Source organism: Cimex lectularius, unplaced genomic scaffold, assembly GCF_000648675.2.
Source record: "Cimex lectularius strain Harlan isolate CLEC.00 unplaced genomic scaffold, Clec_2.1 scaffold87, whole genome shotgun sequence".
Taxonomy (NCBI): Eukaryota; Metazoa; Arthropoda; class Insecta; order Hemiptera; family Cimicidae; genus Cimex; species Cimex lectularius.
In genome coordinates, this window is record NW_019392768.1 from 1,029,811 (window position 1) to 1,055,893 (window position 26,083).

The 26,083-nt window shown below is 34.7% G+C and overlaps 1 protein-coding gene across 12 annotated transcripts in view; it reads right to left on the bottom strand.

The window, feature by feature from the left end:
- Positions 1-4,962: 4,962 nt before the first annotated feature.
- LOC106667815 (protein eva-1 homolog C) overlaps positions 4,963-26,083 on the bottom strand; it is a 618,009-nt gene continuing 596,888 nt past the window's right edge. For 10 of the 12 annotated variants that reach the window (XM_024227529.1, XM_024227530.1, XM_014396011.2 and 7 more), the window contains 3 exons: positions 18,347-18,523; positions 14,021-14,283; positions 4,963-5,482 (listed from right to left, as the gene is read on the bottom strand). In XM_024227529.1, coding sequence (XP_024083297.1) covers positions 5,402-5,482; positions 14,021-14,283; positions 18,347-18,523 — 521 coding nt within the window. In that variant the 3' untranslated portion in view covers positions 4,963-5,401. The remainder of the gene's footprint in view (positions 5,483-14,020; positions 14,284-18,346; positions 18,524-26,083) is intronic. The other 2 variants (XM_014396015.2, XM_014396018.2) reach the window with 2 other exon arrangements.

The window sequence follows — 26,083 nt, forward strand, 5'->3', positions numbered from 1 at the left end:
CGATCTTTATTGAGATCAGCTTCAGGGCCAGGGATTTACAAACATTGTTTACATATTACAATTACATTTTGGATGTGGAAAAGTGAATTTATGTATATTTATTTATATTTTTTATATATTCAATCAAAGTATTTCTACTCACTCAAAGTGTTTGTCTTCTGTGTAATTGTGCCATTCTTGCGTGTCGTGTCGAGAGTGTCTGAAACCTACATCACACCAGACCGCATCCCACGATTTCTAAATAAATATCGATTAACGGTCACTAATCATCACACATTTGTCGTATATATCACATTTATATCACAATCATTACTAGTAAGTTGTCAACCTTGTTTGTAGGTTTTGAGAGTATTTTTTTAAGAGCTCACCCACTTCTAAATGCTACTCTAGAACCTTGTCGTTTATAGATTTTACCTACTTTTCGCGTTAGTTCCCCAATGTATGGCAAGGTAAGGAAACCTAATGATTCATTTTCGGGGGTGGCTGTGTCCGATTGTTACTTCTTTCTAAGTTATTTATTTTTTAAAATTCGTTGAAGTCGTGAGGAGCGGTCAAGAACTTGGTCGTTTAGAAAAACGCCTTCTTTCATTTTTGCCGACGTTTCGGCCATTATCTTCATACCAAATTACATCGACTAACAAGACCTTCTTGAATGTACTTATTATAATATCTCGATATATAATAATAATAGTAATATATGGCGAATCAGCCTAGTGCATATTTTAATACACAAAAGGAATTTAAAGGAATTACAAACAAAACGTAAATACAATATTTTTTCAATTAATTAATACTTATGGAAGGTATTGAAATGAAAAAGTTAGTGGCACGAGCGGGATTCGAACTTACAACCTACGAATAGCTCAAGTGGTTAGAGGAGCGGTAAATTCAGCCAAAGGTCGTGGGTTCGAATCCCGCTCGTGACACTGACTTTTTTATCTCAACTAAAAACCTTAATTAATTGTAATATATTAATTGGTCAAGCGGACCACGAAATTAGTGAATTTAATGATTTAAAATGAAGTATACTTCACTAAAGCTCTCCGTGGCCATTTCATTTGTCGTCGAGAATCCAATCCGATTACACGACATTTGAAAAATGGCAAAAAGGAGGGAAAATTCAAAAGGTGGGGTTGAGATGGGGAGTTGGTGTCCGAGTGGATCGAGGTCACGATAGCTCAAGTGGTAGAGCAGCGGCGTATCTAGCCGAAGATCGTGGGTTCGAATCCCGCTCGTGACACTGACTTTTTTTATCTCAACTAAAAACCTTAATTAATTGAAATGAAATAAATATGTTAAAACTAATTCCAGCTTTTCTTTAATTTTTCTGGCCTATACGTGATATCCAAGATGAAATGGCAATTAAACCTAATATTTGGTGTAAAAATAAATGGGAAATAATTTGTAATGAACTGAAACGTCAAAGTTATGTTTAATATGTGTTGGGCAAGGAAATCAAAACAAGTGGAACAATTGAAATGTGTATGTGTGGCAGTATAAAACAGGTTAACGTGTTCGTAAGTTATCGAAATAATTCCAGAGTCTATCGAGGCTTAGGAAGCAATTCTCTGGAGCTAATCTATCTGATAATAAGATATGTCCATAGTGTCTCTTGACCTTAAGTTCAATGAAAACTTCAGGTACATGTACAAAGATTTAATGAACAATGTATGAACCATTTTGTTGCCATCTTTCACGTAAATTTGTACCTCCATCTGCCCAGAACTTGGGGTTTTTGAGCGAAGTTCTCGATGTATTTTCTGCAGTCCTCAAGCAAAGTAAAGTTTTCCCGTTAAGTTTTTTAAAACCTGGAATAAGTGAAGATGTGAAAAAATGCCATGCGAATGGTAGTACATTCCAGTCAAGCTCTAGCAATTTTTGGCTCTCCTGCAAAGACTGCCAGTCTTTTATGGTCGATTATGACATTAATTGACCATTTGTACGCAGTATACTCTAGAATTAACTGTTTGGATGGGATGAAGAATCTCATATTAAAGCCCACACCTTCCTTGAATGTAATATGGCTTGTAGAGTTGTTAACAGTGGGTCGCTGCGTTTTTTACCAAGATTTTCCTCTGTGAACACTGTTGTTGATCAAATGCTTACTTTACTCGCTCCAAATGTGAGTTGTGTTTGCTAGAATTAACGTTTGGTTTGGATGAAGAATATCCTAATAAAACCTACTTTCTTTTTTATTACAATTTTTTTCAATTAATTAATACTTATGGAAGGTATTGAAATGAAAAAGTTAGTGGCACGAGCGGGATTCGAACTTAAAACCTACGAATAGCTCAAATGGTTAGAGCAGCGGTAAATTCAGCCAATGGTCGTGGTTTCGAATCCTGCTCGTGTCACTAAATTTTTCATTTAAACTAATACCTTTCATAAAGATTAATTAATGAAAAGAAGTTATATGGTCAATCGGACCAAGAAATATAATGGAGTAAATAATTATTTTTAACGCTTGAGGCTTTTGAGTAATTAAAAAAAGATTGAATTTCTTCAATCCATATTTAAATTTTATCTTTAAAACAATCACTCTTAAGTTTAGCTTTTACGTTTGTCCTACTGTGCATATCGTAAAAATGTCTGATGCATTAAACGAAAAAGTTATGATTCTACTCTTGGCACAAGTTAACCGAAAGTTGCACCATTCTGAATCGTTCACCCTGTATGTACAGATTTAACCTTTTTTGTCGACATACTCAAAAAAATATTTTTGGGGCAATAAAAGAAAAAAAAACAATTGTAAAACATATTTTTATTCCAAATAAGTTAACAAATTTTAATGCTCTGTACATTACACAAAAATGCTTACTCAATATTAATATAATTATATATCTAAATACATTTTCATTAACAATTATAATTTATTTTATTATGTATACATTGAAAACATTTTTTTTCATAGATTCGTGGAAACAAATTTAATTGAGCATTGGCATAGCGTGGTCAACAAACAAATTCATTTTCTTTTCAATTACTAGTTTTCTTTTAAAGAACAGCAATAAAATTGAATTTTTTTAAAATAAACAACAAGGATTGTCCTCTGCTATCCGCCTCGGCCAATATTAAAACATTTATAATTTTTTTTACATATTTAAATATAATTTGTTGCATAGGTTCAAACAGAAATTGTACAAACACAGATTATCAGTTAAACGCTAGAATTTTCTGATTAGAGACACCGGGGGTTTTTTCGTAATTTTTTCCCTTGTTAATTACTTTACAATACAAATAGACAGATATGAAGATGAATTGAATGATATGTTACAAAATAAAAAATAAAACACACATAAGTATATTAGACACTCTAAAATTTATTGGTTAAATTTTCACTAATTTAAACGGACGGCAGGAAAAAAGATGCCAGGATGCACTGATACCGACCTTTAACTAATTATATCAGAAAAAAATTCTACCGTTAAAAAGCGGCTCATCTCCTGGATTTTTTCTCCAGAACCGCCCGTAATTTACTGTTATTAAAACTAAAAAATTGACTTAATTCTCTCGATTACCCTATTGGTTACTTTGGTTAGATAGAAAAAACACAACAATAATAATTACTAATTAATATTAGGACAAACAAGAGGTAGTAGGGGCTTTGAAAAGTAAAACATAAAGTTGTTCCGTTTATATAATTGTTTAAAAAAATAAGTTAAAATGGATGCTGACTAAAACTTCCTTATTTATTTTTCCTATTTACAAAACAAAATAAAGTCTATGTACATCGGACTATGTACATTTTCTTTGGATTCACAGAATGCAAGCCATACTTTCAACCTGATCGTTGTTAGTGGCATTATTATTTTTACAATATAGGTTTTAACATGGATATGTTTTTGGGCCGGTTAAATTAATTTTTTTTCACGTAATGGGAGAGTGCGAATGGGTTGGGTTAGGTTAGGTAAGGTTAGGATTAGGAACAGGTTACGCTAGATAGCAGAAACCATAGGCAGAACTCCTAAACCTAAGACATGCTAAGACTAGAATGATTGTCTGCTGACGGAACAATTCAAAAACATCAGAAACTGTGCAGGTATCAGCCAGGAAGATTAACCGCACTTGCAATATATAGAACAATACATTCGACGTCACTATATACTGTAATTGCCTTTAATCAGTTTTGTAGGGCTAAAAATATCGATAATTTGTATAATTACTAGCCAACTTTTGAGATTGAAAAAATCAAGGTCTGAAGGTTCTTACCCTTAACGAAGCTTTGAAATCTGGAAAGCTTTAAACTTAACGAAGAGCTCTGGATAATAATCGTCGTTGCACAATAGACAAATATCAGTCGCGCAAGTTCCTAAGGAGCTGATTCCTTTTTAAATTTTAACCAAGGTTAGGATTAGTTTTAAGATTATTATTTTTAAGAAAATTATTTATAAAAAGGACCTGCTGTGGGACCTAAAACGTTCACAGTATTTCATTCCGGCGTATCTGCAGTTCCTGATACTCTTTTTATGGATACCGTGTGATGGTCAGGCAAAGAAATGGGTTGTACCGTTGCGAATGAACACGCAACAAGTGGATAAAAGTCTCTAAGTAAAGTTAAGGATAAGGAGATTAAGGATTAGAGAGGTTAGAAGATTAGAAAGGTTAAGGTTACGATTACGGTCGGGTTAGGCTTATCCATGATTTTTTAAAAATTATACACTCATCAAATAAAAGGTAAAGCGTGACACAAAATAGAAAATGTTGTAAATGTTATGCAATGTGCAGTTAAATGGTCAAAAATTTTAGTTTTGAATTAAATTTAAAACACATTAAACCAACTTAATATAATAATATCATAAATAAAAGGTTTTATGATTTTATTATAAAAAATTAAATTTTTAAAATTGGTACTCTGAAAAGGATTAATTTACACTAAAAACGAGCCAATATATATTTAACTTTTTTAATGACAAGACTTTAAGTACAATTTTTAAATCAGATTGTAAAGTTGGCGCACTCTTTTTTTTTTAATTTTCATTAGATTAGAATAGGCTATTCTTTTAAATATATGTTATTTCTTTTAATTTAACTATTTTCTTCCTGACTTCGTCTACTATGTACATCATAACCAGAAGAAATAATATTTGAAATATTAAGGACGCCCCGCAGTTTAGAGAAACTGTCAGTCTTTTTATTTAAGAAAATTAATCGATAAATTATTTCATTATTTTCCAAGTAAAATTTCATTCTAACAGGTTACACGACGGGTGGCATTTTATACGCCTGCAGAACACTGATAGCATAAAATAAAAAATATGAATAAATTTTACCTTTTTTTTTGTTTTATTTCTCTATTTTTATTTGTATTTTTTATTTTGTTTTTTATATGAAAAAATCTGTGCTTTAAGCCTTAAAAACAGTAAGTGCGCGACGGTTGCGAGCTCGCGCACTCATCCCTCTGTCAGCCGTAGTAATATTGAGAATTCGGTCCTGACCTGGACAGACTCCTGGGTACCGTATCATCTCCGCTAAATCGCACGACCTGGAAAATATAATTAAGTTAATAAATTAAATATTAATTTACATAAGGGAATTGAAAAGGTTTTGGAAATTAGTGACAATGTGTGAGGCGGTTTAAATATGTCAAAACTATGTACATTTATATAATGTGGGAAGTTTAGGTGCTGAAAAACAGTTGAGGTCATCGCCGGGCCTCTGCGTGTTTGTACTTCTTTTCATGGTTTTTTACGGGTATTTTTCAAGCCTTTTGAAAACTAACATCCTAAAATCCTCTCTTGTAGGTTGTCAACTACCGAATAACCACAAAGCATAAAAAACATATATGTACATCACTCTGTACAAACGTAGAAGTCTGATCACAATCGCACTGCAGAGTATTCGATATTCCTCGGGGCGGATTGAACCGACTCCTTCAATTTTTCAAGCTAATGAATTATATTAATTCCAATAAATTCATTTAAACACACCTTATACAACCATAGAAATCTAGTCATATTAACTCGGGGCGGTGTCAAACCCATTACATTCTCGCTAATAAATTACTTTTACTCTCCAGACGTCACAAACTCACCTCACAGTACTCGATATTACCCGGAGCGGAGTTGACTAACCCCTTCTTTTCACGCTAATAAATTACATTCTGTAGTGTTTATCTTTTAATAAAGTGAGTTAAGTGAAGCTAGAGGGTGACTCAGGCATAGACTGGGGATTATTTTGCGACGCAGGGTTCTTAAGCACTGTGTTCGGGCGCGTCTACGTCACCGAAGCGCCCGATTTGCGACGTAGATTGTACCCCTCTATCTACAACCCCTATCTTCTAGAAATCCACCAATCGTAATACACTTCCCTCCTTTTTCCTCAAAAACCCATCCCTTCCAGCCCTCTTGGGCTCTCTTCTCCGCCAGCTCTCGGAGCGAGCACACGTCCTATCGCCCTATATCCTAGTAACTCACCTCCGTGTAAGATCGCCGCTTCTTAAAGTTTTCCTCACCCACGGATTCCCCCGCAAATCGCCATACGATCTTCACCTCCGCGTGCGTCCCATCTCACGACCGCATGGTCCACAAACCTATCATCGCCATTTCCCCTCAATATATCATCTCCTTCTTCCATCTACCATCATTATAATCCCGCGAACGAAACATCCTTTCATTATCCCGCGAAGACTCCATCATGTCACTGGCTACTACCTGGTTTGCATCATCTCATCCTCACCGCTACTGGATTGCACAATACAGCATCATCATCAACGACGCTGCAGGAACCAGGTACCGGCCTAATCATCGTCAAACAACGCACGATATCGCATTCAGGAGACCTTCACCGCTTCCCGGTCTTCATCGCCTTCAGACCGTCATCGCCTTCACACCTCCAATACAATCATCTGCCACTTTGTAAGCCATAGAAGCTTCATTAAACAGTAAGTCTTTAATTATCCTTTCGTTCATTTTTTATTCCTTCATTTAACCATTCCTAAACTAACAACCCTCTTAAAATCGGGAATCTTCCATTCCCGTTGGTGCCGAAACAATCCTTTTATTAATTTCAATTCCTCTCTCCCGGTGGTGTTCGTTGGCGCCATTTAAAATTTGGCTGCTGGCGAACACACTGAGTCAGTTGATTCTGAAGCTTCGACTTGTAAACAGATTTCTTTAGTCAACTGTGTATTGAACTGCGCTTTTCTTGGTTACCTTGGTTAATAACTACTTCACATTTATTTCAACCAATTAAGTTAAACTCACCCGATACAAACATAGAGGTCCGGTCAGGATCATTCAACCAGAGTACTTGTCTTTGGTGCAGGGTCGAACCCACTCCTAGCCTCCACAATGGAAATGTGCTCAACTGTTATTTTATTCTTGATAACGGCACCCACGCGGTCACTATCCGGCCAGAAGGTGCCCATGATTATGTGACCTACGCGCAATCTTAAGGCCGGCGCCACACTAGAAGGAATGTGACGGAAGTTTTTGCGAATTTCCGCTGCACATGCTTACATTCAAAACAAACAGCCAGCGACAGGCTTAACGACGTCCGTCGTAATGTCTCCGTCGAAGTCCGTTGGTGCACCAGCGTCCGTCGATGGAAGTTCCGCTGGGTTCCGTCTAAAAAGGGCAAAGTTTGCACCACACTGACGACGGACAAGCGTAGAAGAGGTAGGCAGTCGGACACGCCAACTGCAAGTGAAGCTGATCTAGGATGGGCTTGGACCAATTGTGGAAGTTCTATAGTCATCCCTTAGTATTGGATGAACTTGACAGGCTAGCGTCGAAGTTCCCCATACCGGCATTGACCAAGTGCTACCATTTTCATATTCAAAGGACGAATCCAATGTTCTCTCTTTCTCTTCTGCTTCTCCATTGCCTTGTAAATACACAAAATGAAAAATTGTTTCATTGTACCTCAACTGAGTCACGTTATCAACTCGATCCAAACAATCGATGAAGCCATTCCGTTCATTAAACAATCTATTTAATTCTCGGCAACAAATGGAATGGCCACGGAGAGCTTTAGTGAGGATATACTTCATTTTAACATTCAATTCACTAGTTTTTGTGGTCCGCTTGACCAATTAATATATTTCAATTAATTAAGGTTTTTAGTTGTGATAAAAAAGTCAGTGTCACGAGCGGGATTCGAACCCACGACATTCGGCTAAATACCCCGCTGCTCTAGGTCATATAGCTCGAGTGGTTAGAGCAGAGGCGTATTTAACCGAAGAACGTGGGTTCGAATCCCGCTCGTGACACTGACTTTTTTATCACAACTAAAAACCTTAATTAATTGAAATATATTAATTGGTCAAGCGGACCAAAAAAACTAGTGAATTGAATGTTAAAATGAAGTATATCCTCACTAAAGCTCTCCGTGGCCATTCCATTTGTTGCCGAGAATTAAATAGATTACACGACATTTTAAAAAAATGGCAAAAAGGAGGGAAAATTCAAAAAGTTGGGTTGAGATGGGAAGTTAGTGTCGGAATGGATCGATGTCACGATAGAGTAAGTGGTAGAGCAGCGACGTATCTAGCCGAAGATCGTGGGTTCGAATCCCACTCGTGACACTGACTTTTTTATCTGAACTAAAAACCTTAGGTAATTGAAAAATTTTAACTGGTCAAGCGGGCCACGAAAACTAGTGAATTTAATAGTTATTTCAGTCAAATTACCTAAAAACCGAGTTCAGGAGGTGCGATAAACTTTTTGGTTGCCAGAAAAACACGAAAATTTGCACTGTTTTCAGTTTTTCTCTACACTCGCCAACACCTACTGAAAATATTAAAACCAAAATGAAAAAATTTTAAATTTCGCGTCGAATGAGTGAAATCTTTTTCATTTCAACCAAAAATCTTACATAAAAAGATTAATTTTTTATTAATGATCTTTTCTGCCTATCTGATTTTACTTAGTTTAAGATTGGAATTTTATCATACAATTAATTAAGGTTTTAGTTGAGATAAAAAAGTCAATGGCACGAGCGGGATTCGAACCCACGATCTTCGGCTTGATACGCCGCTGCTCTACCACTTGAGCTATCGTGACTTCGATCCTCTCCGACACCAAAAAATGGCAAAAAGAGAGAAAATTCGAAAGGTTGTAGGTTGAGATGGGGAGTTGGTGCCCGAGTGGATCGAACTATCGAAGTCAGGATAGCTCAAGTGGTTAGCGCAGCGGCGTATTTAGCCGAATGTCGTGGATTCGAATCCCCTCGTGACACTATTTTTTCATTTCAACCAAAACCTTACAAAAAAAAGATTAACGTCTTATTTATATTTACTCCAGCTTGTTACCCCCTTGATTAGAAAACAAAAGACAGTCATGAGAGAAATCATCACTACATGAAAGGTTGGCAACCACATTACGATTTCTCGCTACAGGGATGAACTACAAAGAACTTAAGTTCTCTACTACGATTTCTGATCATTGTTAGGGGTTATCAATACCGCATCTCTCATTGCATTTGTATCCTTTGTTTTGAAAACGTCGACCAACTGGTTGAGGATCGAATTTCTTTTATTTCTATCGTGGTAATCATTGTCCACCACTTTCCATAAACATGGTAAACATTCATACAATTCAATCACTCAACAATAAAATCTCGATTGGATGTCATTACCAATAAAGAATAAACGTTTTTGACTTTTTGAGAATGTACGACGGAGATGTTTGCTCAGTGACAGAAAGACTGCGCCAAAAAAACGCGGGTTTCCTATTCACGAACGCGCCATTCCGTCGTTGCGCCGTAGAAATTTGGAGTGGCGAGATGGAGTTTGGACCGGTCGAATATTCGGCCAGTTCAGTTTTGCCATTGACGTGGTTTTTGGAACGGCGTCGCTCGTTTGGACTGCTATGAGCGATCGTGAATGGCCAACTTTACGAAACTACATCAAAGCCAGAATGTTGAAGGGATTTTCCATCTTTCAGACGACGTTTTCCTTTTGAAAACGGTTAAAGCTTTTAAGACCGGATTTGATAAAATCGTTTGTTTTTTGTTTGTAATAACTAAAGTTTACTATTATTGTTTCAAATTGCAATTAATAAGAAATATTAAATATATGCCTTCTCAAAACTTTTATAAGAGTTCGATGTTTTTATCCAGGGGATTTTTTCCTCTCGGACGGAGACGGAACTTATCCCGCCTCTTCTATTGTGCGTGTGAGGGTTCCGTAATATTAGTTGACGTGTCGATCCTTCTTTTCCCTTTATTCATCGCATTCCGACAAGTCCCAGGCTTGGAGTAGGGACAAGTCCCGCAAGCCCGACCCGGGACCTTTTCTTCTCGACCATCTTTGGCTTCTAAGCCGCTCTATGCATAGCGTAATTCCGATCGAAAATCCTCAACTGTTTCTTTTATTTGGCTGCCGCGGATTAGTCAAACTTTGTTTTGTTGGTGGAGTTTTAATGAGCTATGTACAATTCCAACATCAATCCTTCAAGAAGAGTTCTTGGGGGAAAATCCCTATAGACTTTAGCTTATTTTGAATTGAATGTCTGCGATTGATATCAAAAGGCTAAAAATATATTAAAAAACAATTAATGATTAATATTTCGAAGATCTAGGACATCTAATGGGCAATAATAATCTAACTCTGGTTTTCCTACATCATCCAAAACAAACGAATATAGAAAACTACAAAGTGGTGGGATTTTATACGAGACACTTTCAAACCAAACTACTCTTGGAGTGCGATCAAATTCTACGCTTTTTAGGGTCCCAACTCACTATGTCGAAACTTCAGAAACTAGTACGACCGATCGGATCCTCCACTCCGGCCTGCCTCGTCCTCAACAGCAGCTCCCAAACTATCGGCTCCCAGCTCTTAAAAACAGAGAAAATTACTTTTGGAAAGAAAGAAGAAATAGAGGAAAACAACCGTGGAGTAAATGACAAAGCCGCTTGTTTTTACTGGTTTACTTTGCGATTAATACGAGCCGAACTTCGCCAGGCCGACGAAATTTATTTACATTGAATATGAAAACGGGAATGAATACGGAATGGCCTCTCGCCGTTTCGGCCCGTTTGAATTAAAATTCATGTGTTGTCCATTCCTGATGCACTCAACCGGGCAATGCGCATTTACATCATATTACAGTAGTATTACTGTGAGGTCTTAAAAACAATAGATTCATTGTACGCTCCTGGCTGCTGAATTTGAAAGAAAAACTAAGACCACGTTGTGGAAAAAACAATTAGTTTAACAAGTTTAGTAAAAAGTCTTCTGGCTAAAGAATATTCAAGGTAGAAAGCAAAGTGGATTGGTATTTCTACATCCTCCCAGTAGTTACGAGTGGTCGAAAAAAAATATCATCTGCCCTAGAAAATGTTTTTTTCTGGATGTTACAGAGGCATTTGATACAGTGTACCACTCTGTTTTCAATTTTAAAATATTATTTCCCACGCCTACTATGTCATCCTAAAGTCCTCCTCGGATAGCTGGTTCAAGGAGAATAGAATTTTTAGACATTAGGTTCCCGTATGTATTCGTTAGCCCTTAAAAGGACATGGGGATCTTTAACGTCCATACCCTAGCCTTTCGGCCATACCGGATGTTTTGATTCTCAAGGTGAGAGATGACGCACATCCGCTCACGACTGGATGCGTGTTACAACCGCAAGTTTTGGTGTACAAGACGGACCTCACTCTCCGCTTGTCCATTCCTTGTGCCGCTCGGAACTGGTAACCCCAAATGGCTGAAATGCATCAGCCTGGGTAGTCCCGAGCTCCATAGATAGAGAAGGCAATTCTATCTCCCAGAGTATTGAAAATTTTCAGACAGCGAGCCCATCAAGGCTCTGATGGGAGTATCCTAGGACCAATCTTCCACAAAGTATACATCTTAACACCCACCCTTCGCGGAGGACACCGCAATCCTCTCCTCACATTCTGACCTTATTGTTCGGGCGTGTCGCAGTTATCGAAAACGCCCGATTTCTGACGTGCAATGTACCTCTTCCCTACTTTTTCTCCAAATCCCTTCCTGCCTTTGTTCCTTTTACTTCACTTGTCCGCTAGCCGTTAACGTGGAAGGATCTTTGCGACTCCCTCTGCCCTAAGTATTGCACAAATGTGATTAACACCGCTTACAATCGCCTTATGATCGCCGCGGGTATTATCCCATTCGCCTTCCGATTTGGAACGTTGTGTCCAATTCATCTCTTGACCGCATGGTCTCATCTCTTTCATCGCCCCTTTGTCCATCTCACATCTTCCATTCTCTCCGGATATTTCATCCTATACCATCCTATACTGCATCTCTTTTCATTACCGTCATATCTCATCATTCTTTCCCCATCAACCATTATTATCCCGTAAGATTCCATCATCTCACTGGGCACCACCTGGATTGCATCATCTCATTGTCATCGCCACTGGATTTCATCATCTAGTATCATAATCATCATCAACGCTGCAGGAATCAGGCTAGTGCACTGGCCTAGGCATCACCTAACATCGCTGCCTATCGTCTACAACTCTTCAAGTCTGAGCCCCCACCACGTGCTTCATTCAACAGTATTAATACGCAGTGAGTCAATCCCATCGTTTATCTTTATTTGTAATTTCTTTCCATTTGCTCCTAATCAATCGGGAATCTTCCATTTCCCGTTGATGCTGAAATGTTTAAATCCAATATTTTTTCTCAAATTATATGCCCTACCTTCGGTGGTGTTCGTCGGCGCCATTTTGTATTTGGTTGCTGGCGAACACCTATCCTTGCAGGTAGCTTTCCGAGAACACCTATACCACAATATTGACAGGTGCACTCGGTGCCGATTGAAGCTAAATGGACAAAAGAGCTGTTCATTTCTAGAAGAAGTTCCTGCCCACCGCTGAATATTTACAGTAAGGTAATCCCTCAATCCAACCAAATCCCATACTCTGGGTTCTACTTGGACAGCATGCTTGAATACATAAAACAAAAAAAAAGTGAAATGAATCGTAGACAACATAGATGCCTACTTTGGACTTAAATCCACAGTGATACAAAAAAACTAACAATGTTCAAGACTAATTAGACAGATTTGCGCGTACGGAGCCGAGGTGAAGGGTTCAGCCAAGCCATCTAACATCCATCCAAAGAATCCAATCCTTTCAATCAAAAGTTCTGGTCGCATCCACAACGCTACCTTCTACGTCACTAACCTTACCATCCACCATGACCTAGATAGTCATGTCGGACATGATCGAAACACGATACATACTAGCTCTCCTTCCTCAGTCCACCCTCACAACCTTCTACGCCGCCTAAAACGACGGAGGTCATAGACCTCGTAACACAACCCGAAACCCTAACCTTCAAATCCTATACAAGAGTTTTAGCAATGGACGGCTCCTGACCCCTATCCCCATCCCACTAGTCTGACAGGTTTCTGCCAGATCTTTTATTGATAGCTACCAACAAATTGTAAAATGTATAAATTTTTGCGCAGAAAAAAAATCTTCCTCCCGAATGCACGCTTCTTTAGGCAATAGGTGCAATGTTTGTTTAGGTCTTTCTGTAGAAATAATTGACCATAAAGTTAATTAAGCTATGTCACATTGATGGATAGCTCAGCAGACAACTAAGTCTTTGCTTAAAAACGTACAAATCGCAAAATAATTGTAAGGTTTTAATAAAGTTTTATTATTATTGCTATGGATAGCTGACCCAGCTTCAACTGCGCACGCCCAATAGAACATGTCCGTAAGGGTCAAATACTTCAAAAATTTGAAGACGAAAAGTAACAGAAAACCGTTGAAATAATTAATCAGTGCACCCACTTGACATTCCAGATCTATGCATTCAGACCACCACCTATTTTGAGTAATGGTTGTCACCATTAAAAAAGCATTTGACAGGAAGAAAAACATTGATAGAATATGACTAAATCAATGATAAATGGTAAGTATTAGCACATAGATGGTCTGTGTTTTATTCAAGTACTTCACTAAGACCTATTACCACGGTAGTACTTAAAATAAAACTTCCAACCAAAGCTCACCGACACAACGAACCTTAGTGAAAGTTAAGAGATAGAAAAGTTGAATTAAGCGTAAATCTTTTTATAATGAGAGTATTAACCTGTGATCGTACCTCTGCAGCCGGAGGTGAATGGTGGTGCATGAGGGCGACTGGTGTTGCGAGTGTGAGGTCGATGTCGTTCTCGACTTCGCTCAGGTCGTCGGTGAAAGGACGTGGCAGCTGAGTCGCATGATCCTGTTCTTCGGTCCTCTTGGCCGCTTTTCTGCGGTTCCAGGCAAGCCGGCCGATCACCAGGCACAGGATGCAGACGAGACCGGCACCCGCGCTTACTATCAGATACAGTATCAGCCTCTCCTTGTTCTCTGAGGACAGATTGAAAGAAAGCAATTTAAATTTTTGTTGTATTAAAATGAAAACGATCGAACCGTGGTATGATACCATGGACCTGAAAGTCTGAATAGTAAATCTGAACGTTTTATTTATATAGATAAAAAATGACATCATCCTCAGATGTTAACTTCAGAAGCATTAGTGTGAAGTATAAGTTTTATCCTGAGTCTTTCTCTCGGCTTCATTAATCATTATCACAATAAAATAAATACAAATCTAAAGCACCATAAAATTTTCAAGAATTACCTAGTTAGGTACATACAGGGTGAGTCATTTTTTGACGCACCATTGGAAACGCGGGTGCATTTAAATCTGACTCGAGGCTTATTTCCTTTTGATTAATACGTGAATAAAAAAAAGTTAGTCAATTTTCGGTGCACCATTGGAAAATCAACGTGGGTGCGTTTAAATCTGACTCAAGGCCAATTTCTTTTGATTTTAACATTAAAAAAAGGAAGTGAGTCAATTTTCAGTGCACCATGGGAAAATCAACGTTGGTGCGTTTAAATCTGACTCGAGGCTTATTTCCTTTGATTAATACGTTAATAAAAGAAAGTGAGTCAATTTTCGGTGCACCATAGGAAAATCAACGTTGGTGCGTCTAATTATGACTCGGCACATTTTATTTTGTTAGTCTCGTACCAAAAACTAGGCGAGTCACTTTTCGACGCACCATTCGTTACAAATTAATTTTAGTAGGTTGGAAGGAAAATAAACAAAACCAATATTATTAAAACATTATTCAAGCACAATGTAAAAATTAAAAAAAAATGTTCACAAATTAATTTGATTATTGTTTAAGAGTATTTTTTCTGGTAAAGTAAAAAAATTAAATAAATATAACAATCTCTTTTTTCTAGTAAAGTCAAAAAAATTAAATAAATGTAACAATCTCCTTTGTTAGCAAATCAAAAATGTTCAAAATCGTTATAATAATTGTTCGAACAGATCTCTATTTGCTGCAACACAGTAGCCTCGCCTATCGTAAAAGATGATCGGACGAAAAAAATACTCTTAAACCTTAATCAGATTAATTTGTCAAGAATTTTTTTTAAATTTTACATTGTGTTTGAATAATGTTTTAATAATATTGGTTTTGCTTATTTTCCTTCCAACCTACTAAAATTAATTTGTAACGAATAGTGCGTCCGATTGTACCATTGTTTTTATTGTAAAAAATCCTTTGAATGATTTGTCAGGATGGATAGGGTCGTATTTGAAATTTTGAAGTTGAACTGGGCCTGTGGTACCCTATATAATTTTTCTCCAAAAAAGGCAAAAATTTGAAACGACAAAAAATATTAAACTCTTATGCTTTTGATAGAGTCATTGGTTAAAAAAAATTCAGTTCTCTAAAAAGGACAGCCTGTATAACATGGTACAGTTGTCACAAGAAAATTTCGCAGGAAATAAAAAGATAAAACATTTTTGCGGTAGGCTTAAATGTATAAGTAATACAAAGAAAAATAATAAATAACAGTTGCATTAGTAATTTTTCTTAAATGAAGAGCCCATCAGGTCTATTAAAATAACATTACCTTCGAACACAATTTGAAAATTTTAATAAATTGTTCCGCCTATGGATCGCCCTCAGGGTATAATATACTAGGGGTGTACCAGCTTAACTTTCGAAATGTCTATATTTTTATTTAGAAATTGGATGCTGTGTTGATAAAGTGCTTTCGATCTTCTTTGCCCCTCATTGCAGCGCACTTTAAGCGAGATTTTCTCCAGAAAAAATGATAAAGTAACTTGGAAAATTATATTCAATTATACATGTTCTTATGGCTTTAATTGTCTAAATTTGCGTTTTTTAAAAATTTAATTGATACCTGAATAATCTAAATGTTCCGAAAAGCGTCGTCTCAGACTCAAAAACGCCATTTTTCTTAGAAGTAGGATGAACTTTTCGAAAAACTAAAAGTAAATTAAAATGGCAAAAATAACTTACAAGCCCAACTTAATAAAATGTTAAACAAACCAAAAACCCAAGTCCTGATTTAATTGGGAATAGTGAATATTGTTATTTGTTAATATTTCCCAGTGATTTAGGGTATCTTCCACAAGGGGTGGATTTGTATCTATTGATATTAAGATGGTCGGACGCGTGATAACGGAAGCTATTATCCCTGATTTATGGTGTTTAGGGTTCGTCCTGAGTTATTTCAATTAATTGTGTCTGCAAGGAGAGATTCTCGTTTGAATTATTCAATTTTAATCCCAAAACGACTAGATATAATTTAGGTTTTATCTAATTTAATCGGAGGATTTGGCTAATTGGACGACCCTTGGGGTTCGACGTATATAATTTGCCCGTAGGCAGATCAACAGTTCTGTCATTTTCACATAATGTTTCAAAAAATCATAATTTTGCCCTTAAAGGTATTGTTCATTTTGTTCTCTGTAATAGCTAATCATTAAATTCTCATCTATAAATAAATGTCGTAACATAATGATTTATGATTATTTGGAGGTCGTGAGGTGCGGTCTGGTGTGACGTAGGTTTAGAAAAACATTTATCGTGCCAACGTTTCGAACTTTATTGAGATCATCTTCAGGGACTGCGATTTATAAACATTGTTTAAATTTTACAAATACATGTATGATGTGAAAAAAAGTACCAATACTTGAATTGAATCTAAAGTTTTCTAGCATAGTATAAATTCATTTTTTTAATCTAAAATTTTCTAGCATTGTATAAATTCATTTTTTTATCTAAAATTTTCTAGCATTGTATAAATTCATTTTTTTAATCTAAAATTTTCTTGCTTGGTATAAATTCATTTTTTTAAATCTAAAATTTTCTAGGATTGCATAAATTCATTTTTTTTAATCTAAAATATTTTAGCATTGTATAAATTCATTTTTTAATCTAAAATTCACTAGCATCGTATAAATTCATTTTTTGTCTAAAATTTTCTAGCGTATAAATTCATTTTTTATCTACAATTTTCTAGCATGGCGTAATTCAATTTTTTATCTAAAATTTTCTAGCATCGTATAAATTCATTTTTTTAATCTTAAATTTTCTAGCATTGTGTAAATTCATTTTTTATCTAAAATTTTCTAGCATCGTGTACATTCTATTTTTTAATCTAAAATTCACTAGCATCGTATAAATTCATTTTTTATCTAAAATTTTCTAGCGTATAAATTCATTTTTTTATCTACAATTTTCTAGCATGGTGTAATTCAATTTTTTATCTAAAATTTTCTAGCATCGTATAAATTCATTTTTTTAATCTTAAATTTTCTAGCATTGTGTAAATTCATTTGTTTAATCTAAAATTTTCTTGCATTGTATAAATTCATTATTTTTTTATTTAAAATTTTCCAGCATTGTATAAATTCATTTTTTTATTTAAAATTTTCTAGCATTGTATAAATTCATTTTTTTAATCTAAAATTTTCTAGGATTGCATAAATTCATTTTTTTTAATCTAAAATATTTTAGCATTGCATATATTCATTTTTTTAATCTAAAATATATTAGCCTTGTAAAAATTCATTTTTTTAAATCTAAAATTCACTAGCATCGTATAAGTTCATTTTTTGCCATCCTACTTGTGTTTGTAAAATTTAAACAATGTGTAAATTATTCAGAAATCGTGAGATGCGGTCTGGTGTGATGTAGGTTTCAGAAAAACATTTCCTTTATCGTGCCAACGTTTCGATCTTTATTGAGATGTGTATAAATCCCAGGCCCTGAAGATGATCTCAATAAAGATCAAAACCGCACATCACGACCTCCAAATAATCATGAAGTAACTCACTAAACACCACAAATAATGCTTTGTATCTATCAATCTGTTTAAAAAAAACTCGCAATTTAATCCATTTTTTTCTTTGTTGTAATGAATTGTTTCATGTTAAAATCCGAAAAGTGCTAATGTAGGCACGCATATGTAACGGTAATGACTTGATTGTTGAATAAACCAAATACTTAGTTGAAAAATGAACGTGAGCAATGGTTGAATCGTTGTTCCCCCGTCGGCAAGAGTCCCACCCCCTTAAAGCCTCCTGATTAGGACTTACTTGACAGGAAATGGTAGGTGTTGATCCAGTGTGATATAACGCCGATGATCCTCTGATCCCGAGACGTGACAATTGTCAGGGTGCAGTTGATAAGTGACGCGTTCTCGTCGGCGAATCCTGCGAAGTCGTTCTGGATCTCGTTCGGAGGGGGGACCGGCGTCGCCTTCCGCACTTTACCTACCGAAGCCCCCCCAAAAAACAATAAAATAAAAAGGAAAAAAACGAAAAAAAAGCAAAAAGAAATGAAAATGTAAAAAGTAAAAGTGGCGTAATATATGAACGTGAGGTGTTATGTACAAGCGGTTAGTGTTTAAGTGCTTCAGATGCGTGAATGATTAAAAAACAAAGCTTTTTTGACTTATAACATTATATAATTAATTAATTTTTTTTACAATGGACATGCTAATATTTTGGGCCTTATCATGGCTAACCTCATTTTTTCCCTATTAATAAATTATTTATAGGTCACTACAAATTTTAACAGTTAAAAAAAAAGAATAAATTGATTAACAATATCGAAACGTAGTGAGAAAATTTCTAATACCATTTTTTCAGTTAGATTGATATTTAATATATTTTTTCGGGGGCGTCGATGGCCGCAACGGTTTACGCGTTGACACGGCGCTCATCACTGTAAGGAAAAGGTCCCGTGTTCGAATCCGCGGCCCAGCATTCGAATCCGACATATTTACAATTGGGCTTTTTTCAAAAACCACCGGCACCCCAAGGGTTGATATAAACCTCTGCTGTTGCGAACCCTCGTTAAAAAAATGTATTGTTTAATAGATATATTTTAATTATCAATTAGAATATTATGTAACAAAAATTAAATTTATTATGAAAAGTTTTGTTAAGAAAAATCAACAATATTGAATTCAAATCAATCATGGAATATGAAATGGCTTGATAAAAATGATAATAAATCAATTTAGAGAATTTTTATATAAAATGCAAATGTAAATTATTTAAATCAATTATTCTTTTTATCGAAGGTTTTTGTTGAGATGAAAAAGTTAGTGTCACGAGCGGGATTCGAACCTACGACCTTCGGCTAAATACGCTGCTACTCTAACCACTCGTGGGTTCGAATCCCGCCGTGACACTAGCTTTTCATCTCGACAAAGACTTTGTTTAATGTTTGACATAAATTATTCAGAGAACGTGAGATGCGGTCTGGTGTGATGTAGGTATCAGAAAAACATTTTCTTTATCGTGTCAACGTTTCGATCTTTATTGAGATCATCTTCGGGGCTCAAATTGTTTGTCTTCTGTGTAATTGTGCCATTCTTGCGTGTCGTGTTGAGGCGAGACAAACACTTTGAGCCCTGAAGATGATCTCAATAAAGATCGAAACGTTGGCACGATAAAGAAAATGTTTTTCTGAAACCTACATCACACCAGACCGCATCTCACCATCCCTGAATAATTATCGATTAACGGTCACTAACCACCACACATAAATTTTATCCAAGCAGTTGTTGTAAGGCCTGATTTTCGAAGGGTTTACCCCTGAAAATGTTCTATATGCATTTTACCCTGTATAAAAAAACCCATACCATGCTTCTTTTTTATATTGCAATAAAATAGAAAAAAGGCTTCTTTTATATTTTAAAGAGATCTTTTGAACCAAACTATAGGCGATAGTCAAAACTTAATTCAGAACAAAAATGATTTAGTAATACATAACAAAATTTTGTCAAATGGAACAATCTCCAGGGATGGTAAAGACGCAGGTTCTATTTATTATGGAAGCTGTTTTTTTTTCTCTGACACTACACTGACACAATCACAGCACTGTGTGGAGAACACTGATTATTTGAGGCCATTTAGATTAAAGGCGACGTTCTCGAGATAGGTAAGTTTAGATAGGACTTAGGCAATTAAACATTAATGGAGACCTTTGGATGCATGGTAAGTGATTTGGCCTAAAAGATGTTGAGGTCGTTGTGAATGGTGAGGCTAGTGACCTTGTCAAGATAGCTCAAGCGGTTAGAGCAGCGGCGTATGTAGCCGAAGTTCGTGGGGTTCGAATCCCGCTCGTTAAATTTCCATCTCAATCAAGACATGTGATAAAAAGAATAATTAATTGAAATAATTAATACGAGGTAAATTATGACCAATAAAAATATATGGATTAATGTAAATATAAACTTTTGTTAGCTTTGTTTACTGTTAGTATTTTAAGATTATTTTAGTAGTTTTTTCAATTATTATACTTTTAATTTTTTGTTACATTACTCTTAAAAAATATTTATTTGTGGCTTATCAGCGATTTGCCAAAAAAATGTTTACTTACAAGCAACGAAATTGATTTAAAATGAGGTCAATTAGTAATATAGGCGTTTTTTATAGACACGTTTTTACCAGAAAGGGAGTTGGCGAAAGAAATGCTTCTGAAAGCCAAAATCGGATATAAGCACAGTCAGGCGGCAATTAAGATCTTTAGCCTCAAGGGCATGACATCCATGGCAGAAATCAGTGACACCAATGACCCTGGCATAGGTACCTGGGCATTTGGGACATGGTGACAATAAATGCTGGTCAAAATAGGAGCCAATATGGGCTCTTTGGGCGCCGAAACTTATTGTGGCCTTGCACCTTGTCAGTAAAAAGGATACATCCAAAAACGGATTCTTATTTCTCCTTAAAACCTGGTGGAACAACACCCCAAGTATGAGGTACGCCTGACTTAAAATTACTGGAGTGTAACCGAAACAGGACCAGGTTAGACTCCTGACAAGGCGCTTCGGCCTAAGAAGGTATATGGACCGGATTGTACTGACAGAAGGAACATTGCAGCTACTGCCAGGAAGAAGAAAACAACAGAACACGCTATATATTTCTGTGAGGTTTTATGTAGGTGTAGATTCCTGCAACTACGGAAGGAAAAACCGCAAGCAAGATCATACTCTTAAGCGGCCCAAAGACGATCAATATTATTGCACAATATTTTGGGTTGTGCAATTTAATTGATCGTGTGTAGACGATATTGAAAGTTTGTGCAATACATTGCACGATTGACGAAAAGTTGAAAATATATTGTACAACTTGTAAAATATTGCACCGTCTGATGGCATTATTGCGCAATATCAGCCATTTTGTGAAGTACAACAAGTAGTAACAAAATATTGCACAAACTTCAATATCGCCTTCAAACTATTCAAGTTCATTGCACAAACAAAATTTTGTACAATATTATTGAACGTTAAAGGGCAGCCGTCAAATTATTGTGCAATCTATATTGTACAATAATATTGACGTCTATGGGCCGTTTTAGGAGGAGCCGCTGGCAAGTCTATGGACCTTTAACTTGGTGGGTGATTTACAAAATTAAAGGATCACAATAATTCTCCTAAGGTCGAAGTGCTGAAGACATTGTCGCCGCATTTTTTATATCTGTCCTCTTCCCACTGTATAAAAAGTTTATCGCTTGATAAAAAGTTAAACAAGGCTTAATGTCATCACTGTTCATTCCGATGTGATACAAGCATAAATACTTATTTATGAAATGCATTAAAATTGGGACAGTTTTACTTAATGGAAGTGATTTAATTTTAAAATAAAATAATTACGTTTGGTCAGTTCAATATTATATATTTGTATAAACAGTATTCTAGCTTTTAGAAAGGTTTGATCATTCAGAGAGCTTGATGTTAGAAACATGTAATTCGACATATTAAAAATGTTATATACAAAATATAAAGAAATGAGGGATTTTTACTCTTATATTTAAAAAAATAAAGTATTAAAATGTTTACGCACAAAATATAGAATAACAAAGTGACTTTTATTGATGACATTTATATTTTAAAAGGTTGATTTTTTTCAAATAAACCGTCAGCAAATATTAATCCAGCGGTCTTAATTGTATTACTGTTAAAACGAGTAAGTTAAAAAAAAAATTATTTACCAAATATATAAAACTCGAGGGGAGGACACTTTTATTACGGGACATTTATATAATTTTAGGTAAAATAATTGGATTGCTGTTAGTTATCAGATTTATATTCGGAAAAATATTATTTTTTTTACTTCAAAGAAACAGCAAATAATAACGGGGAGGACTTTATTAGTAGTAAATTATTACATAAGTTTAACCTTACTACATCAATTAATTATTCTTTTTTTATCTAAAGTCTTGGTTGAGATGAAAAAGTTAGCGTTACGAGTGGGATTCGGACTTTTTCATCTCAACTTTGACCTTATATAAAAAATAAAAAAAATTAATTGAAACAATTAATATGATCAATTATGACCGGTAAACATGAATGGATTATTATTACAAATCAATTAAGGTTTTCAGTTGAGATAAAAAAGTAAGTGTCACGAGCGGGATTAGAACCCATGATCTTCGGCTCGATACGCCGCTACTCTACCACTTGAGCTATCGTGACTTCGATCCACTCGGACACTAACTTCCCATCTCAACCCCACCTTTTGAATTTTCCCTCCTTTTTGCCATTTTTCAGATTCTCAACTTAAAACCTTAAATAATTGATAGATATTAATTGGTCTAGCAGACCACGAAAACAATACAAATGTTAAAATACCAAATATGGAAGGATTATAAGTCCTTTATCTTCAACAATGTTATTTTAATGAAAAACAAAGTATAAAAACTTGTATCAATATATAATTATATTTAGTTACCATATATAGTAAAATAGAGGGCTTTTATTTAGTGAAATGTTTAAAATTTTAGGTGAAATAATTCTGTTTTGGACAGTTATGGCAATAATTTACTTGATTATTGATTTTTAAAAAATTTATTCTTCATTTCTCAAAAAATTTAGATCAGAGAGGGTGTTTGTTATCGTTTACGTAGGTTAAAAATGTCTATTTACTAAATATATAAGAATTAGGAGACTTTTAAATGTTAAAATATATTAAATAGTGTAAAAATTAATAATTTTCGTAAGTTAAGGTATTTATATTTTGAAAGAGAAGACTAGTTTTTGGCGAATAGTTTTCATTCAATATAAACCGTTATTCTTTTAGACCGTGTAAATCTAAAACACTTTATGCTATCTATGTTCAATTGGCTATGTAAAAAAATTGTTTATTTACGAAATAGAGTAATAGGTAGTCAGTATATATCTAATCTATTAATTGGTATAATTCAATTCTCAAAATAGTTTTTTGCGTAAAATACTGAACTTTCAAAAAATGTTAATCCAGGGGGATCCATTCGTACTATGACAGTTGAATTGCCTATAGAAAACAAAACGTTCATTTAAAAAATACATTGAAATAGAGGCATGTTTTCTTATTGATAATTGATTTAAAGTTATGTGTTGGGTTTAGTATAGAATGAGCATAACGATTCAATATTTAAAAAGTATGATTTTCCCATAAACTAGGTTTGCACTGAGCATTAAATTCTCATCAGACAACGTTATTAATCTACAAGTACGTTTCCTACACGGATTGTACACAGTGATATAATTGTCTACACTGTCTGGTGATTTAATGATATGGACATTTAATGTTCAAAATGAGGATTACAGAATACCCAATTTGTAAATAGTACTATTAATGATTTAAAGTGTTGTATTTTATAGAAATATGATGGGGGGATAAAACAATAATTATAAATTATTCCGATGTTCACGCTTTGTAACTTTTTGTACTGTTATTGTTATTTCACTCTATTGACCCTTCATATAGAAAGACAAGGCTTGCTTGTTTCTCACTGTCTTCCGAGTAAAGTGCTATAACCGGGAACACACCCGATGCTACGCCATGCGACGCTACCCGATGCCACCCGACGCCTTGCCACGTTTTGGCAGGGTGTGCACATCTATCCGACGTCAAACGCACGCCACGTACAGTCCATAGCGTGTGTCACAAATCAATATCACAATCGCAACGCCTCTTTTGTTCATAATGCATTATTTTGAGCAAAACCATGTAATAAATTGTTAGGTAAATTTAATTGTTTTAAACAAAGTTATTCCGGTGTTCGATAAATTATCTGCCTAACCATCATAATTAAATAATTCCTATAAAAGCACATGCATTTTTGATATCGTTTAATTTGGTTTACATTAAAATAAGCATTAATATAACTACATAATTATATGTACACAGTTCGAAATAAACTACAACAAATTTAGGTGTCCGGCTCTGACGCCACTCAACGAAAATAGTGCAATTTTGTGAGAGAAACAATAATAAATTGTTAGTTAAATTTTATGAACAAATCCATAAAATAAATTGTTAGATAAATTTTATGAACAAATCATGTAACACACTGTTAGTTAAATTTAATGAACAAAACCATGTGATAAATTGTTAGTTAAATGTTATGAGCAAATCCATGAAAGAAATGATAGTTAAATTTTATGAATAAAACCATGTAATAAATTGTTAGTTAAATGTTTAATGAACAAAACCATGTGATAAATTGTTAGTTAAATGTTATGAGCAAATCCATGAAAGAAATGATAGTTAAATTTTATGAATAAAACCATGTAATAAATTGTTAGTTAAATGTTATGAGCAAATCCATGAAAAAAATGTTAGTTAAATTTTATGACCAAATTCATGAAATAAATTGTTAGTTAAATTTTATGAATAAAACCATGTAATAAATTGTTACTTAAATTTTATGAGCAAATCCATGAAAGAAATGTTAGTTAAATTTTCTGAGCAAATTCATGAAATAAATTGTTAGTTAAATTTTATGAATAAAACAATGTAATAAATTCTTAGTTAAATGTTATGAGCAAATCCATGAAAAAAATGTTAGTTAAATTTTATGAGCAAATCCATGAAATAAATTGTTAGTTAATTTTTATGTATAAAACCATGTAATAAATTGTTAGTTAAATTTTATGAACAAAACCATATAAATTGTTAGTTAAATTTTATGAGCAAATCCGTGAAATAATTTGTTAGTTAAAATTTATGAACAAAACCATGTAATAAATTGTTAGTTAAATTTTATGAGCAAATTCGTGAAATAATTTGTTAGTTAAATTTTATGAGCCAAATCGTGTAATAAATTTTCGTTAAATTTTATGAGCAAATGCATATAGTAAATTGTTAGTTAAATTCATTCTATCAATCAATTGTATTCCGTTGTTTTGATCAAGTTTCTGCGAAATCATTGTATCAATATCTCACTGGCACTCTCAACACGACACACAAGAATGACACATCTACACAAAAAACAAACACTACGAGTACAAATAATTTGATTGAATTTAAAATTTCTAGCATTGCATAAATTCACTATTTTCTTTTTTATTTTATTTTTTTCCACATCCTACATGTATTTGTAAAATTTAAACAATGTTTATAAATCCCAGGCCCTGCAGATGATCTCAATAAAGATCGAAACGTTGGCACGACAAAGAAAATGTTTTTCTCAAACCTACGTCACACCACACCGCATCCCAAATAATGAAATCATTAAAATTAATTTTTTTAAAAATAAAAATGAATGCACTATTGATCCCTGTTAATTTGGTTTATATTAATATAACAACAATAATACATATAGTTTGAAATAAAAATATAAGTACGGTTCTTTTGTCTTCGGCTGTACTCGATGCTACCCGATGAAAATCTGGACAGTGGGGATCGCAGAGCTTAGAGTAGGGTAGCGTTGCGTGGCATCGGACAGACGAGTACGGGGGTAATACAATCTTACGGAATATTGGACTTTGGATTTGCGTCGGGTAGTGTGTTCCCCGCTATAATCTTTAATGTAACATTTATGCGTTTTTCGTG